This window comes from Podarcis vaucheri (assembly GCF_965113315.1).
Source record: "Podarcis vaucheri genome assembly, chromosome: 14".
Classification (NCBI taxonomy): domain Eukaryota; kingdom Metazoa; phylum Chordata; class Lepidosauria; order Squamata; family Lacertidae; genus Podarcis; species Podarcis vaucheri.
In genome coordinates, this window is record NC_138752.1 from 18,010,205 (window position 1) to 18,025,182 (window position 14,978).

Below are 14,978 nucleotides of genomic sequence, written 5' to 3' on the forward strand. Positions count from 1 at the left end.
GCATAAATGATGCAAATTTCTTTCACCTGCATAGCTTCTCTGTGTTATCAAATGAATGCGTTTTAACACATTAAAGAATTGTTTGTTTTTGTTAGTCAGGTCTGAGTTATACATGCCGCACACTATTGAGGTTTTACTCTGGACAGAACTAGCATTTAGCTACAACGACAAGCAGGCCAGGGAGGCTGATTCTCAAATACAGCTGGCGAAGCAGAGCGGACAAGGGCTTTGATGTCACTAGCCCTCCTCCTTCCCCTGTATATCTTCCTCTACCTCCGAATCTCCCCCTACCACCAGCGGTAGATCATATGCCCGTGCTGCCCAGGGTGGGCGCACTCCCAAGGGGGGCATGGCACGGAGGATGCCCTCCCAGGCGTGGGACAGCCGCTCGGGAGCCCGGAGCGGCATGTGCGCCCTGCAGCCGGGGGCGGAGCGAGCCACCCATGGCAGACATTTGGGGCACCACCAGCCCACAGCTCCCAAGCCTCCCCCAAGCTGTCAAAGCTAAGGGGGAAGGGGGGAATTCCACGGCTCAGGATTGGCTTCGGAGTCGCAGGCAGGCGGCACACTGAATGTCACCCCCCTCAGTGAGGGCACCTGGGGCGGACTGCCCCCACTGTCCCCCTTCCTATGCCCCTGCCTACCACAGGGATGGCTGCCCCACTCCCATAACCCCTCCCAATCCTGACCAAGACACACAGTATCACTGATGCACCCACAAAGACTAGAGACATACAGCAGAGGGGAACATCAGGAAGAACACCCACAAGAATGATGGCAGCGTACAGTCATATGTGGTGGGACTGTCCGTTAGTTAATGAATTTTGGAAACAGATTAGTATAGAAATATTGGGAATTTTGGGTAGGAATGTGGGAATATCTAAATTAATGGTTCTTATTAGTCTGAGTAGCACCGGGTTAAAAACAAAAGAGGAATGTAAATGGGTAAAATTGATGGTAACTGCAGCCAGACAGGTTATACCGAGTAATTGGAAAAATGCAGAAGAGCTAGGGGTGAACCAATGGAGGGAAAAACTGAATATTATAATTTTAGAATATCTAACTGTGAAGGTACACAGAATGAAAGGGTTTAAGATCGGTGAGGAAAAGGAGGATTGGTTTGAGAAGATATTGAATTATTTGGGTAGGTTTGAACAATTTGGGGCAATTAAAATGTTAAAAGTTAAATAAACCTTGTGCATGGAGGAGTGTTAACATATATAAAATTGTACATATGGCTGATTTGAATATGTTATTATAGATTATGTATACCTAATGTATCAGCCACCTGGAGGGTTTCACTGTTTGTGTTTGGTTGTTGGGGGGGGGAATTAAATTTAAAAAACAACAACACCCACAAGGAGACAAAGAAGATGACAATAAAACGTGACTCACACCCCAGTTCTCACCTAAGACAAAACCTCCACTCCCCCTCCTGTCTCACAACCAAGAAGAGCAAAGGTCCATGTTTGGACTCTATGGTCATAGTTAATTTACCGATATGCCCCATTTCCCCACAAACACATCTGTGCACAAAATGGTCCCTGAAAAAGTGGGTTGGCTGCAATGCAGTGCTAGCCACTGTGTTCTGTGAGCATGAGGATTTCTGCTCCCTTCTTCCGCCTGTGCACCCCCTAAATCTGTTCTGGGGGTTGGGCCAACCCTCCGGAGCTAATTTGGGGAACAGGGCCACCTGGATACCTCCCAGTCTAAATGCAGTACTACAATAATAGTGCGTAATAAAAAAGTATAATATCACTACAACATAACTGTTGCATCAAAATTCATTAGCATAAAGCTCACCAAAAGTTAAGTAAAACTACCCAATAACTTCAGGTCCAAAAGTCGTCCCAAAGTTTATAGTATTAGTACCTAGTAACCTAAAATTGATTGTGCCTCAAGCTCAAAAGCCAGAATAGTCTGCCCAGAGTTCCTCTGGAAGCAATATTATATTACATATTACATATTATTATATAAATTATTATAATACTTTATTTTTTACAAAGTTTATATACCGCTTACTTGACAGCAGACTTCTAAGCAGTTTATAAAGAACCATCTGAAATAACCATTGAAGCAAAACGTTTAAAGCAACATACACAAAATTAAATATAAATAAAACCAGCCATTTTACGATAATCATACATAGGCCCATGAATTTTAACGGTTCTACCCTGAGTAAAACCTAGCTGAACCCAACAAAATAACCAAATAAACAACTCAGTGCTGTTCAGGAAGTGGGAGGTTCTGTAGGAAAGAAACTTCCAGCTTTACTTCAAGCATAAATATTTATATATTTATAACCTGCACCTTCATAAAGCCTATCAAGGTGGTTTGCAATATAATTAAACGGTCCACAAGCATCCATTAAACACAAAGACATCAATAAAAAACACCAGCAGATAGAGGTTGGTTAAAAAGAGAAATTCGTATTGTGAAGGCCTGTATAAAAAGTAACGGCGTTTTTAAGAAAGCAGGGATGGTTCCTGCTGAACATCTATTGGTGGGGAGTCCCACAGGGCAGGGCAGGTCCTGCCACGCTAAATCAACTTACCCAGAGCGTCTCTTTCCTCCTCTAGCAGGCATGGGCCCGGCCATTCTCACTTGACCAGCTGCCATCGGCGCCACCGGCAACGTCACTGACCCAGGTATGTCCGACGCCATCTCTGCAAGGGAGATGGGGAAGAAAGCGCCGACTTAGCAAAATGAGTTTGATGCAGGGGGAGGAGGAGAGTCAAACTCCCAACCCAGCAGCTCCCAGTTTTACTCTTCAGCCAACGACATGGTTCCCCTCCCATATAGCCAAGTAAGGTTGTGTCAATGGTTAACTGCCCTGAGCCATTTATGGATGCAGGAGGCTGACTCTTATTTTTTTCCAAATTCTTTTATTGATTTTCCAAAAAATTTAAACAAACATAAATCTTAACTGTACCTAATCCAATCTTCGTAACATTGTTAGGTGACTTCCTCTAATCCTTCTGGCTGAGTTTCAGTGTATATCATTGTAACAGTTTTCCAAAACCAAATTTCTCATAAAATTAACTTAATCACTTAACATCATTCTTTTTTTTTTAACTTTAAACATTTTATTCTCGAACATCACATATTTAAATCCTAAGCCTATCTGGTATTTGCAAGTTTTCCCAATTAAGTTATCTTAACATATTTAACTAAATAGTCTTTGAATTTCATCCATTCCTCCTGGTACTCCTCCTCCTTCTGGTCGCAGACTCTTCCAGTCAGGTCGGCTAGCTCTGAAAAGTCCATCATCTTCATCTGCCATTCCTCCACTGTTGGGACTTCTGGTGATTTCCAATTCTTAGCTAACAAAATTCTAGCTGCAGTTGTGGCATACAAAAACAATCTAACATCTTTCTTGGGCAATTCCAGGCCTATTATTCCAAGAAGAAAGGCCTCTAGTTTCTTAGTAAATGTATATTTCAACATTTTTTCCAATTCATTATAAATCTTCTCCCAGAAGTCTTTCACCTTGGGGCAGGTCCACCACATATGATAAAAGGTACCTTCTTTTTCTTTACATTTCCAGCATAGATTATCACTATTATGATATATCTTTGCTAATTTTACAGGAGTTAAGTACCATCTATACATCATTTTCATAATATTTTCCTTTAACACCGTACATGCAGTGAACTTGACCCCTTTCCTTATAGAGAGTCAGACTCTTGGTTCATTTAGTGCAGTGCCGTCTATGCAAAATTGAGCTTTGCTACCCCCAGAACAGTGTTAGAAATTAGCCAGGCGCCAGGTGCATTTTTGCGACTGGCTCAGCTCCAATTGCGACCAGGTGAAGACCTCTGGTTGCCAGGTTGGTGACTGACAGCTCCACCTGGCTGGCCCTCCGGCTTTTTTAAGGTGATAAGCACAAGGGCTTATTTCCTGCATTTATATCCCACCTTTTCCTCCAAGGAGTAAGCTTCATGACTGCGTGGGATTTGAACCCTGATCTCCCAGGTTCTAGTCCAACACTCTAACCAGTACCCCACCCTGGTTTGCTAGAGTACATCTGCTACAGGGCAGCCATATAAATCAAGTAGGCAACTAAATATGGAGAAAGCAAAATGTCACTTAGAGAAGGATCTGAAATATTTTCCTCAAAGCTTGAATTTGCTTTATTTTGGATGGTTTTGTTTGATGTTTCAATGTGCTGTGAAGTGCTGTGGGATTTTTTTCTTTAAAATGTAAAGTGGTATATAGAAATGAAATTAATAATGACCAAAAAAAACTTCATTGAGGAAAACATGGTGCTTATATATACTGTTTTGGCAACTGAAACCCAGGTTTAAAGGTGTCATTTGGCGAAGAGCTTACATAGCTGAGTTTCTAACACTGCCTAAGAAGCGTGTGGAGATGGCTTTTTCTGTGGCAGCCACTAAATTGTGGAGCACCCTCCGCACAGAGCAAGAATCATAAAATGGTAGAGCTGAGACCTCAAGGGTCTTCTGGGTCCAAACCCCTGCAATGCTACTTACACCTCTAGCTTCTTCGTTGCATAGCTTCTGCTGTGTGAATATACATCTCTTTACCCCGGCCTTTGACAGGTAAGGTATTTTTGTAGGACACACACCTGTTTTGTTTAGCTTATACTATGCTGCTTTTTCTTATAATTGTTTCACTTTTTATATATAACTGGAGAAACTGCTTTACTTGGTTTTTTTTTAAATTGTATGATTATATTGCCGTAACTAGGAAACATGTGGTAAAGGGTGGATAAAAACAATCTTATCAAAGAAATTCACTGACCAGCAATGGTTCTTCAGGGTTTCTCTAGGGTGAAAGTCTCTCCCAGTCTTACCTGGAGATTTTGGGGATTGAATCTGGGACCTTTGGAGTGCAAAGCATTTCCTCTACTACTTTCCTTTCCTACTTTGCATCATTTTCCTAATTTGCATCACAAGCTATTCTGATGGTATTGTTATGATGGTGGTGGCTGTGGTGATTATTATTGTGGTTGCAATTATTATAACTTTCTAATGTTATAATTTAGTTTAAATGAAATGAAGTACTGTACAATAAAGGTTTAAAAGGTTTAAAGGAAACTGGTGGCACTGTGGTCTTAACCACTGAGCCTCTTGGACTTCCTAATTGAAAGGTTTGAATCCCCGCGACGGAGTGAGCTTCCATTGCTCTGTCCCAGCTTCTGCCAACCTAGCAGTTCGAAAGCGTGTCAGTGCAAGTAGATAAATAGGTACTGCTGTGGCGGGAAGGTAAATGGTGTTTCCATGCACTCTGGTTTTCGTCACAGTGTTCCGTTGTGCCAGAAGCGGTTTACTCATGCTAGCCACATGGCCCTGAAAGCTGTCTGTGGACAAACACCGACTCCCTTGGCCTGAAAGTGAGTTGAGCGCCGCACTCCATAGTTGCCTTTGACTGGACTTAACCGTCCAAAGCTATCAGCAACCATCAAAAAAAGGCACGAATCAAATGCAGACAAGAGCTCAAATGAAAACAAGCGATCAATTCACACGCAGACAGAAAAGGCCCATAGGGGAACCGTTCATTATTAAAAGCCTGATGGAACAAAGTGGTTTTAAGAGCCAATGGAAAATGGTAAAGAAAAGCAACAACATGGTAACTGCATCTGGGATAAGGCCATTAAAGTGGTCATGTTTGTCACTAAACCACCAAAACATGCATACATACAATAACGGATTTATGCACATCCAACTGATACTTGATTGCGCACATGTGCATGGCGCAAAGCCTGAAAGTGATCTGAAAACATCACTAACTGATGTGAGGAAGTCCAAAGATTATGAAAATAAGATTTAAGGATAAATTTATTTTGTTGTACTTTTTCTTTTCATGTTATGTTTATTTTCTAAATTCTTTCTGTTGTCTTTGTTATGGTGTATGGTGATGGTATTTTATATGTTTATTGGTTTGTTTTCTTTTGTTTTAAATTTGTAATAAATATCTTTTTTTTAAAAAAATGAAAACATCACTAATAGGGCGGAACAGGGGCCCCACAGATGCACATGGGGGTCCGGAACATAACCCCCAGGCAAAATGAGGATTGCCTGTATTGTGGTATAGTGGGTGATATAGCAGAGTCAGTGTGGTGTAGTGGTTAGAGTGTCAGGCTACAGCCCAATGTTATCTTTGCTCTGCAGGCCAAATGCAAGCCATGGTTTATCAGTCCAGGCGTCACATCAAACCACAGTTCAGCTTTACCACGATCTGAACTAAGGAAAGAAGTGCAGTATTTCAACACGTATCTATGGCAGTTCCACTGTGCCTGGAGAACTCCTTAAAGTCAACTTATATTGTACCCAGTCACCATGCAATGATGGGCATTTTATGTAGTATCATTGCTACTGAATATTACTTTGAGGAAATTTGCCTGGTACATTAGGTTTTATTAGGGGAACTCTTCATCAGCCAAAAGTGCTACAGAGCAGAAAGACTGAAACAATGCATTTTAAGAGGAAATCCAGGTGAGAAACATCTCCCTTTTATGCCCAGGTGGTGCAATTGAAGTCTCTGATATGTCAAATACTTGCAATGTCTTCTCTGAGCACAATTCAGAACCAATTACATTGGGTGGAACACTTTCTGCTATTATACTTTTTCCGCAGAACATTTTCCACTTTTAGAAATGTATTATTTCATAAAGCTCAAGTCAAGTCAAACTGAGCAACTGGAATGGATATATGATACAAGTCAAATAAAAAAACCCCCCAAGGTTGTAACTAACTTTCCCCCCAGGTGTTTATACATAGGAAACATGCTTCTTTATGCACTTGTCTAGGAAGCAATTCATCCATGCTAAAATTGGCATGGTAACCGTTTTTGAGGCCTTCGTTTTAAACCTTAAAATCTGAAGTCAAGGAAGTGCTCGCTACTGAGCTGTCACGCTTTCCTTAACATTTACAAGCATTCAAATGAAGTTAATTTAAAAAGCAAAGCTTTACATTTGTTTGAACTGAAGCCATACTGTGGCTGCAATCCTAAAGCCACTTATTTCCAGGAAGCAGCACAATCCAAACTCAATATCCTCCAAGATGGGACAGCTTGGATCTGGTGGATATTGGGATGTCCCAGCTGAACTAGGGCTTGACTGGCATATGTCCCTCACCCCAGATCATCAGGGGCTCAGCCAGGGAAACCAGGTGGGACTTATTCTGTTGTAAGTATCAAAAAAAGGATGGGGGGAGGGGGAGAGATGGAAGGTATGGGGGAGAGAGAGACTTACATCTATTTTAAACACTTTTCAGCAACCCAGCAGAACTCAGCCAGCAAAAAGGGTAGGGTATATCAAATTTCTCCAAAAACCTACTGCAGAGTTCACAACAGAGGAAACTCATGCCAGTGTAATTTACACCAGCTCTTTATAGTTAGGATCATTCTGTTAGTCTCACTAAATTCAATGCCTGCATATATTGATTCAATATACTATTTTATGTAAGCCGCTTAGGGTTCTTTTCTATAAAGCAGTATATCAATATTGCCAAATATGTTAAGTTGTGGGTGAACATATCAGACGACACAGCGATTCTTCAAACAGCTCTTGTTTATTCACAGGCCAGAACAGAACTGAACTGAAGGGTTCAGCCAACCTGCTTATATAGAGCTCCACTAGAATGCAAGAGTAACCATTTTCTGTAACTATCCAATCACTGAACGTCAGTTTCAATCCCTTATTTGCATATGTGGACCTGAGTGAAAACTATCTACAGTATCCCCCTGCTGGCCCAGGGTGAGAACTTCAGCACATAACAAAATAAATAATATAAACAAAGATGTTGCGATATGGACAATCCTTGAGACAACACACACAGTCCGCTCCCTTTTCTCTTCTTGGTGCACCAAAATAAAATTTGGAGGTCTTTGATTAATCGTGCTTGCCTGCTTCTTCCAAACTAAAAAACAACAACCTGGTTATCAGAGTCAGAACAAGTAAAGATTTTACACCAACTTCAAATAATCGTTTAAGATGCTGGCTTGTTCTGAAGCTTTTAACCTTGGATAAAATGGGAAACTGGGGTTAATTGAAAATTTCTGGGTTTGGTTTTTAAAAGGGGGGGAAGTACCTTCCTTTCTAGTAAATTATATATAGTGCTACAGTAGGCAACATTGCCAGCTGCTCTTAATTTCAAAGAAAAAGATGGCAGGGGTTCAGGTATGTATGTCAGCCGCCACACCACTTTTCCTAGATCCTGGGAGGAGACAGGTGGAAATAATTCGGTATGAAAAGGGTATCTTCTCATGCCTTTGTTATGTTCTAATACTACATCTAGAAGAACTGAAAGCAGTGTTAGAAACTCAGATAACTAAGCTTAGGCGCCAAATGGCTCCTTAAACCAGGGTTACAGTCGCCAAAACAGAATGCCTTGCTGCCATTTGGGGGCCATATTTTTCAATGCAACTTTTTGGTTCCTGAAATTCATTCCAAGTGTGCAGATGAAATATCTACAGGATGTGTTGCTAGCAAAATCCAAGGGTCTCCAGGCATGCAGCTCCAGATGGTGGAGACACCAGGCCCCATCCTGGCGTCCCAGCATCTTCACTTGGTTGCAAGTGGCCGATAGCCAGGTGCAAAATGCGCCTGGTGAATTTCGAACCCTGGGATGAAAGATCCCAGTCCTGCGTGCCAAGAGCTCAGACACAAAATTAAACTTTGCAATTAAGTCCATAATAGTTACTAGGCTACAAACAACCTTAAGTATCCCATTTGCCTCGGTACCTCTACTTCTCTCATTTGTGGACCATCGGCGGCCTTAAGAGCAAAAACTCTCTTACCATTTATGTTTTGGCCTGGTCACCTGGAAATCAATTTCTATTCACCTCAGGTAATCAGGTGTGACAGTACAGAGGCATCAGTGAAATAAAAAAGCTGGCTCTTTGATGTGCCCCAGGAAGAATCTTAGGACTTGGTGGATGGCTGTTTACAAGCCTAAATTAACTAGGTTATCAACCTAATCCTATACGTCTTTACGTGGAAGTTCAATGGAATTCCCAGACATGCACGTGATTGCAGCATATAAATCTGGGGTGTGTTTTTTTAAAAAAATAATACACGTTTTAACATATCTGGCTGCCTGCCCTGAATTACCTATTCCTTCCAAACAAGTCTCCATTTTACATGAATGCCAAGGAGATAATATTTCTTAGCTTGAATCAGCAGCACATGAAATTATCCTTTTAAAAAAAAGTCAGACTAATAATACTGGGTTCTGAGCCTTGCAAATTAAAGGCCTTTTGCCACCAGCAATAGCCAGCAGTTTTATGAAAGAGTTTAATACACAAAGATTTAAAGAGGGTGGGAGAGAGGGAGAGAGTCTCCCAAGCCACTTGGCAGCAAAGAACTCACTGAAATAAAAGCATCAAGAGAACATCCACTGTAAAAGATTGTTCCAAAAAAGGCTGTAGCTCGGCAATAGAGAATCTGCCTTGCATATCGAAAATCTGAGGTTCAACCTTTGCCTGAAAGCCAGGAGAGCCACTGGCAGTCAGTGCAGACAGTACAGAGCAAGAGGCATCCATGGTCTGACTCAGCGGAAGGCTATGTTGCAATTACATCCCACCTTTTATCGGATAGCACTTTACCAGCACAATATAAAAATGAATCCAGCAAGCGCAATGGAACGATGAATGGACACAGAATATTTTTGCATATGCCTTTAAAGAAAACTCCAAACCGACAAACAGGTTACATAGCAAATTGCCTCTCTCTCACCACAAATAAAACACACAAATTAATAAGCAAATGCCCTCAAATCCAGACTCAGCAACGCTATGCAACAGATCAGATCCCACCCACCCACCTTCGTAGGCAAGAAGTCCTGCAAAACTGCTGTTTTCTTCTCGGAGCCGAACCCTCCTTCAAAAGGAATTCGTAAGAAATGTCAGAAAACCTCTGGGAAGAAATACAACGGCATTGGTATTCTGCTCAGAAAGTGTCATCCCAGATCTGTTTACCTTAACTGTGGACCATGATTCAGCTGGTGACAAGCGTCTTGCATACTGATCAATTTATTTGCAAGGCAAAATTAATGCCATTTTCTGCATTAACCACTTGCATTCTGGTGGTGGAAAAAAGTGGGGAGGGGGCCTCTCAATGTGCATCAAGCCAGTTTTCCAAAAATGCAGGGACTCACAAATCCAGTTGCCAGTGTAAATGCACTGAGCCCTCTGGCAAGCAGGACACCTGGTTCCTACAGTTCTCTACCCAATGGTACCAACTTAAAAATAAATAAATGGGGGGGGGGCAGGTAAGCCCCACCCCACACAATCTATCACAAGACGCAGTGCACACACACCATATGAATTGCAATGCTTATCAACTTTTGGGGGCCCTGGTCCCCTCAAATGTTTTATGGGGCGGCCAAGGGACCTTTGGCCTCTAAGAGTTGGCTCCTCTGTCCTTACCGCAGAGGTCTCAAATCCAGAAGTCTTTTCCAAATAGTACATATAGCTTCCCTTGCTTCTTACTTTCCCCATACCTTGCACAAATCAGAAATCAGAAATGACCTTGCCTAACCCACAAGTCCTTGCTGGATGCCAGAGGACTCAAAGCTGGAAAGGGAGTTGGCGGTGACCACAGATAATGGCGGTCTAGTAAGCCAAGCCAGCAATTGTGGGCCTCTGCCAAAACTCCAGAAAGAAGAGTGGTTTCCCTGATAAGAAAATAAACTCTCCCCCCGCCCCATATCTGTGCGCCTGGCATTCTGAGGAAGTTGGTGTTCTCTTCTATTGAGATTGCCAACTGTTACGTGTCCTAGACACATCTGTGGTTTCAAGTGAGCATTGTGGGCAGCACCCCTGCTTATCATTTCTCTCTCCCCTCCTCTAGATCAGTCCCTGTACTGCCCAGGAGAAAGAAAAAGAGAGATGGACTTCACTTTCCCAAGGGATCTGGGTAAAAGTTGTATCCAGCAGATTTGATCTGAACCTTGAAAATGCACATCGTTGCTAAGCATTGGCCATACTGGCCGGGGCTGATAGGAGGTGGATTTCAGCCATATGTCCAAGTCTCCCTATTTTCCAGGGACAGTCCTGGTATTACCAAAGACGTCCCGGTTTCTGATTTGATCCTGGAATGTTCCACATTTCCTTAGGAAGGCCTTATTTTCATCAGAGAAATGTTGGAGGGTATGGTGGGACAGCCCCTATTTTCATCCGAAAAATGTTGAATTATATGGAGCTATGGAACCCCCAAGCCAAGGAGATAAGTAACTATACAATCTTTAGAAGACATCTGAAGGCAGCCCTGTAGAGGGACTTTTAAAATGTTTTATTGTGTTTTTATATATGCTGAAAGCCACCTAGAGCGGCTGGGGCAACCCAGTCAGATGGGTGTGGTAATAATAATAAATAATAATAATATAAAGGTAAAGGTAAAGGTACCCCTGCCCGAACGGGCCAGTCTTGACAGACTCTGGGGTTTGTGTGCCCATCTCACATCTATTGGCCGGGGGCCAGCGCTGTCCGGTACACTTCCGGGTCACGTGGCCAGCGTGACAAAGCTGCATCTGGCGAGCCAGCGCAGCACACGGAACGCCGTTTACCTTCCCGCTGGTGTTGTTGTTGTTTAGTCGTTTAGTCGTGTCCGACTCTTCGTGACCCCATGGACCAGAGCACGCCAGGCACTTCTGTCCTCCACTGCCTCCCGCAGTTTGATCAAACTCATGCTAGTAGCTTCAAGAACACCATCCAACCATCTCATTCTCTGTCGTCCCCTTCTCCTTGTGCCCTCCATCTTTCCCAACATCAGGGTCTTTTCCAGGGAGTCCTCTCTTCTCATGAGGTGGCCAAAGTATTGGAGCCTCAGCTTCACGATCTGTCCTTCCAGTGAGCACTCAGGGCTGATTTCCTTCAGAATGGAGAGGTTTGATCTTCTTGCAGTCCATGGGACTCTCAAGAGTCTCCTCCAGCACCATAATTCAAAAGCATCAATTCTTCGGCGATCAGCCTTCTTTATGGTCCAGCTCTCACTTCCATACATCACTACTGGGAAAACCATGGCTTTTACTATACGGACCTTTGTTGGCAAGGTGATGTCTCTGCTTTTTAAGATGTTGTCTAGGTTTGCCATCGCCTTTCTCCCAAGGAGCAGGCGTCTTTTAATTTCGTGACTGCTGTCACCATCTGCACTGATCATGGAGCCCAAGAAAGTAAAATCTCTCACTGCCTCCATTTCTTCCCCATCTATTTGCCAGGAGGTGATGGGCCCAGTGGCCATGATCTTCGTTTTTTTGATGTTGAGCTTCAGACCATATTTTGCGCTCTCCTCTTTCACCCTCATTAAAAGGTTCTTTAATTCCTCTTCACTTTCTGCCATCAAGGTTGTGTCATCTGCATATCTGAGGTTGTTGATATTTCTTCCGGCAATCTTAATTCCGGCTTGGGGTAAGCGGTCCCTATTTATCTACTTGCACTTTGACGTGCTTTCGAACTGCTAGGTTGGCAGGCGCTGGGACCGAACGACGGGAGCGCACCCCGCCGCGGGGATTCGAACCGCCGACCTTTCGATTGGCAAGCCCTAGGCGCTGAGGCTTTAACCCACAGCGCCACCTGCGTCCCGAATAATATAGGACGTCCCTATTTTTATCAGAAAAATGTTGGGAGGGTATGATGTGGGGGTGGTAACCAACTGAGCTGTACTCCAGAGTAGACCTACTGAAGTTAATGGATCTAACCAAGTCATGTTCCTCAATTTCAATGGGTCTGCTCTGAGTAACATGTAGTTGATCACCATCCACAAACCACAATGACCGTACCATGTATTATGGTTCGTCATACATTTAGCAGCATTTCTGTTCTCCGCTCTGCAGCTTTCCATGACTTAATAAAGTATTTATTGTTTCATTCATATACCAAAGACACTCAAGGTGGTGTTGTGTGTGTGTCCTCCTCCTTTCCATGTTATCTTCACAACAACGAGTGAGGTAAGTTAAGTTTCAAGGCTGAGTGGGGAGTTGAACCCTTAGCCTCTGAGGTCCTTGCCCATCACTAACGGCTACACCACACTGGCTCTCATATGCCAATTTAGCCTCTTGTTTGGGACACAACCTTCATTGCATTTGGGGAGGACACATTGTTGTTACACTATACATTTTAAAAAACAAAGAACGATACTCTTAAAGAGAGAACAATATTGGGACACACATGAATATTTTATGGAAAGCTCTAGCTGTCTTGCTGGATCAGCAAGCCAAGTGCATCTTGCTTGACACTAGAATAAATGAATCCGCCTTTTATCTGCATCTAAGGCCCTATTCATCAACATAAACAAGCTGAATCAAACTTCTGAAATGGAATCTTTGACTGTGTGTGTATGTGTGTGAATGATGATGTAGCTTCATTTTGTGATGTGCATATGAAGGCATTTTAGTTCACAAATGCACACACAAAGGGGTTCTCCTGCCCTACAGGAAGATGAGCATGGGCCTGTTGTTTTGCCTGTACATCACTTCTTTCCATTTAAATTAACAGGGAGACTCAAAAGGCTCTGTACACAGGAACCACCAGAGCAACGCTGCTCTTTCCTTTGCAAAGAGGTTTCCCTTTTTTGTGCCTCAATACACGGGGCACCTCAGAATTTCTCTAGAATTTCAGTTGGCACAGAGTTTTTGAGCAAGCTCATCGCTGAGTGTGTGGGGTGGATTTTATTTCCCCTTTTTCCCTCCTTTGCCTGGTGATTTAGTTTTCCCCTCTTCCGAAATACTCAAAACCATATAGAAATTCAATTGATTATGTCATACTTAACCCATCCATAATTATCACATTGTTTTGCATTGATTCCATTGCCACAGAAATGGCCACCAATCTTTTCTTTGAAAATCTGTGCTGATCCCTCCCACCCATTACTGCTTATATCTTATTTTATTCATAAACAGAATCCTTCCCCCCCACCCTGTATATTAAACATTTGTTCAACACTCTAAAGTTTCCAGTGTAGGCTTACCACACATCTCTTAACCATGGCCTTTGACCAGGGATATTTGTTTTCAGGGCCCACCCTATTCCTGGGACTGCAATTTGTTTCAATTATGTTTAATGTTGAATTTTAATTGTCATAACCATTCCTTGGATCTGATGCTAAAGGGCAGGTAATAAATTGAAATTATTATGACAACAACAATAGTGATGCCTTCACAAAATCACGAGGAAGTGTGAGACTGCAGTGCCCACAATGGCCGCCATGAAAAAACAGGATGTCCCAGTTTTCCCAGGACAGTTGAGGGTTATGACATTTCAACTGCAAAGCCCCCAAGGCAGCTTACAACTCCTAACTAAAATCAATTATCTACATAAGATAACCAAGACGGAGCACAGGAGAAGACAGAGCTGAGTTTACAACAAGCATAAATTTCATTTTAAGTTGCCTCAGCAAAAACAAAACAAAACCCCAAAAAGCAAAAGAGGCCATGCTAGTCCTTAGGAACCAAAAATCAACCGACAGGCAATAAATGCCTTTAGTACTTAATCCAATTGTCATGCAAGTGAGCAAGCTTTCAAGTTCTCCAGAATCCTTCCTCAGGCTCGATGTTAAACAAAGTTTTGTGGGTGTGGGAGAGAACTGGCTTGATGCTGAACCCACAGAGTTTGCATTTAGTCAGTCTTAAGTTGGAGACAGGGAGGAGGAGAAAGCGGACCTTAAAGCCTAGCAGGCAGACATGGCGAAGGGGATTCAGAAAAGGCGGTGCCACCACCAAACTGGTCTTTCTGTGGTAGCCACTCAACATATTTCCAAAGATGTTATGTGGATTTTCCAGGACATTTAAGCAATTTCCACCCGGACACTACTTATGAGGGCTGAATACTGTCTGTATGGCAACCCTGTTTTACATCTAGCCTGAAGGCATACTCTGCTGATCCTGAAAGCCTGCATGCTAATTTGCAGTTACCGTATATAGCTAATTCTGATCAAGGGATATGATACTACAGTTCCTGCCATGGTTCCCTACCTCTCCCCGCCACCCCACCCTTGAATAGATCAACTTTCTTTTTTC

The 14,978-nt window shown here is 42.8% G+C and overlaps 1 protein-coding gene across 4 annotated transcripts in view; it reads right to left on the reverse strand.

Moving 5' to 3' along the window:
• The window catches only part of ARNT2 (aryl hydrocarbon receptor nuclear translocator 2), a 145,801-nt gene that overhangs the window by 107,630 nt on the left and 23,193 nt on the right, over positions 1-14,978 (reverse strand). For 3 of the 4 annotated variants that reach the window (XM_082198476.1, XM_082198475.1, XM_082198477.1), the window contains exon 2: positions 2,555-2,666. In XM_082198476.1, coding sequence (XP_082054602.1) covers positions 2,555-2,666 — 112 coding nt within the window. Of the gene's footprint in view, positions 1-2,554; positions 2,667-9,788; positions 9,931-14,978 lie in introns of those variants that run through there. The other variant, XM_082198478.1, reaches the window with a different exon arrangement.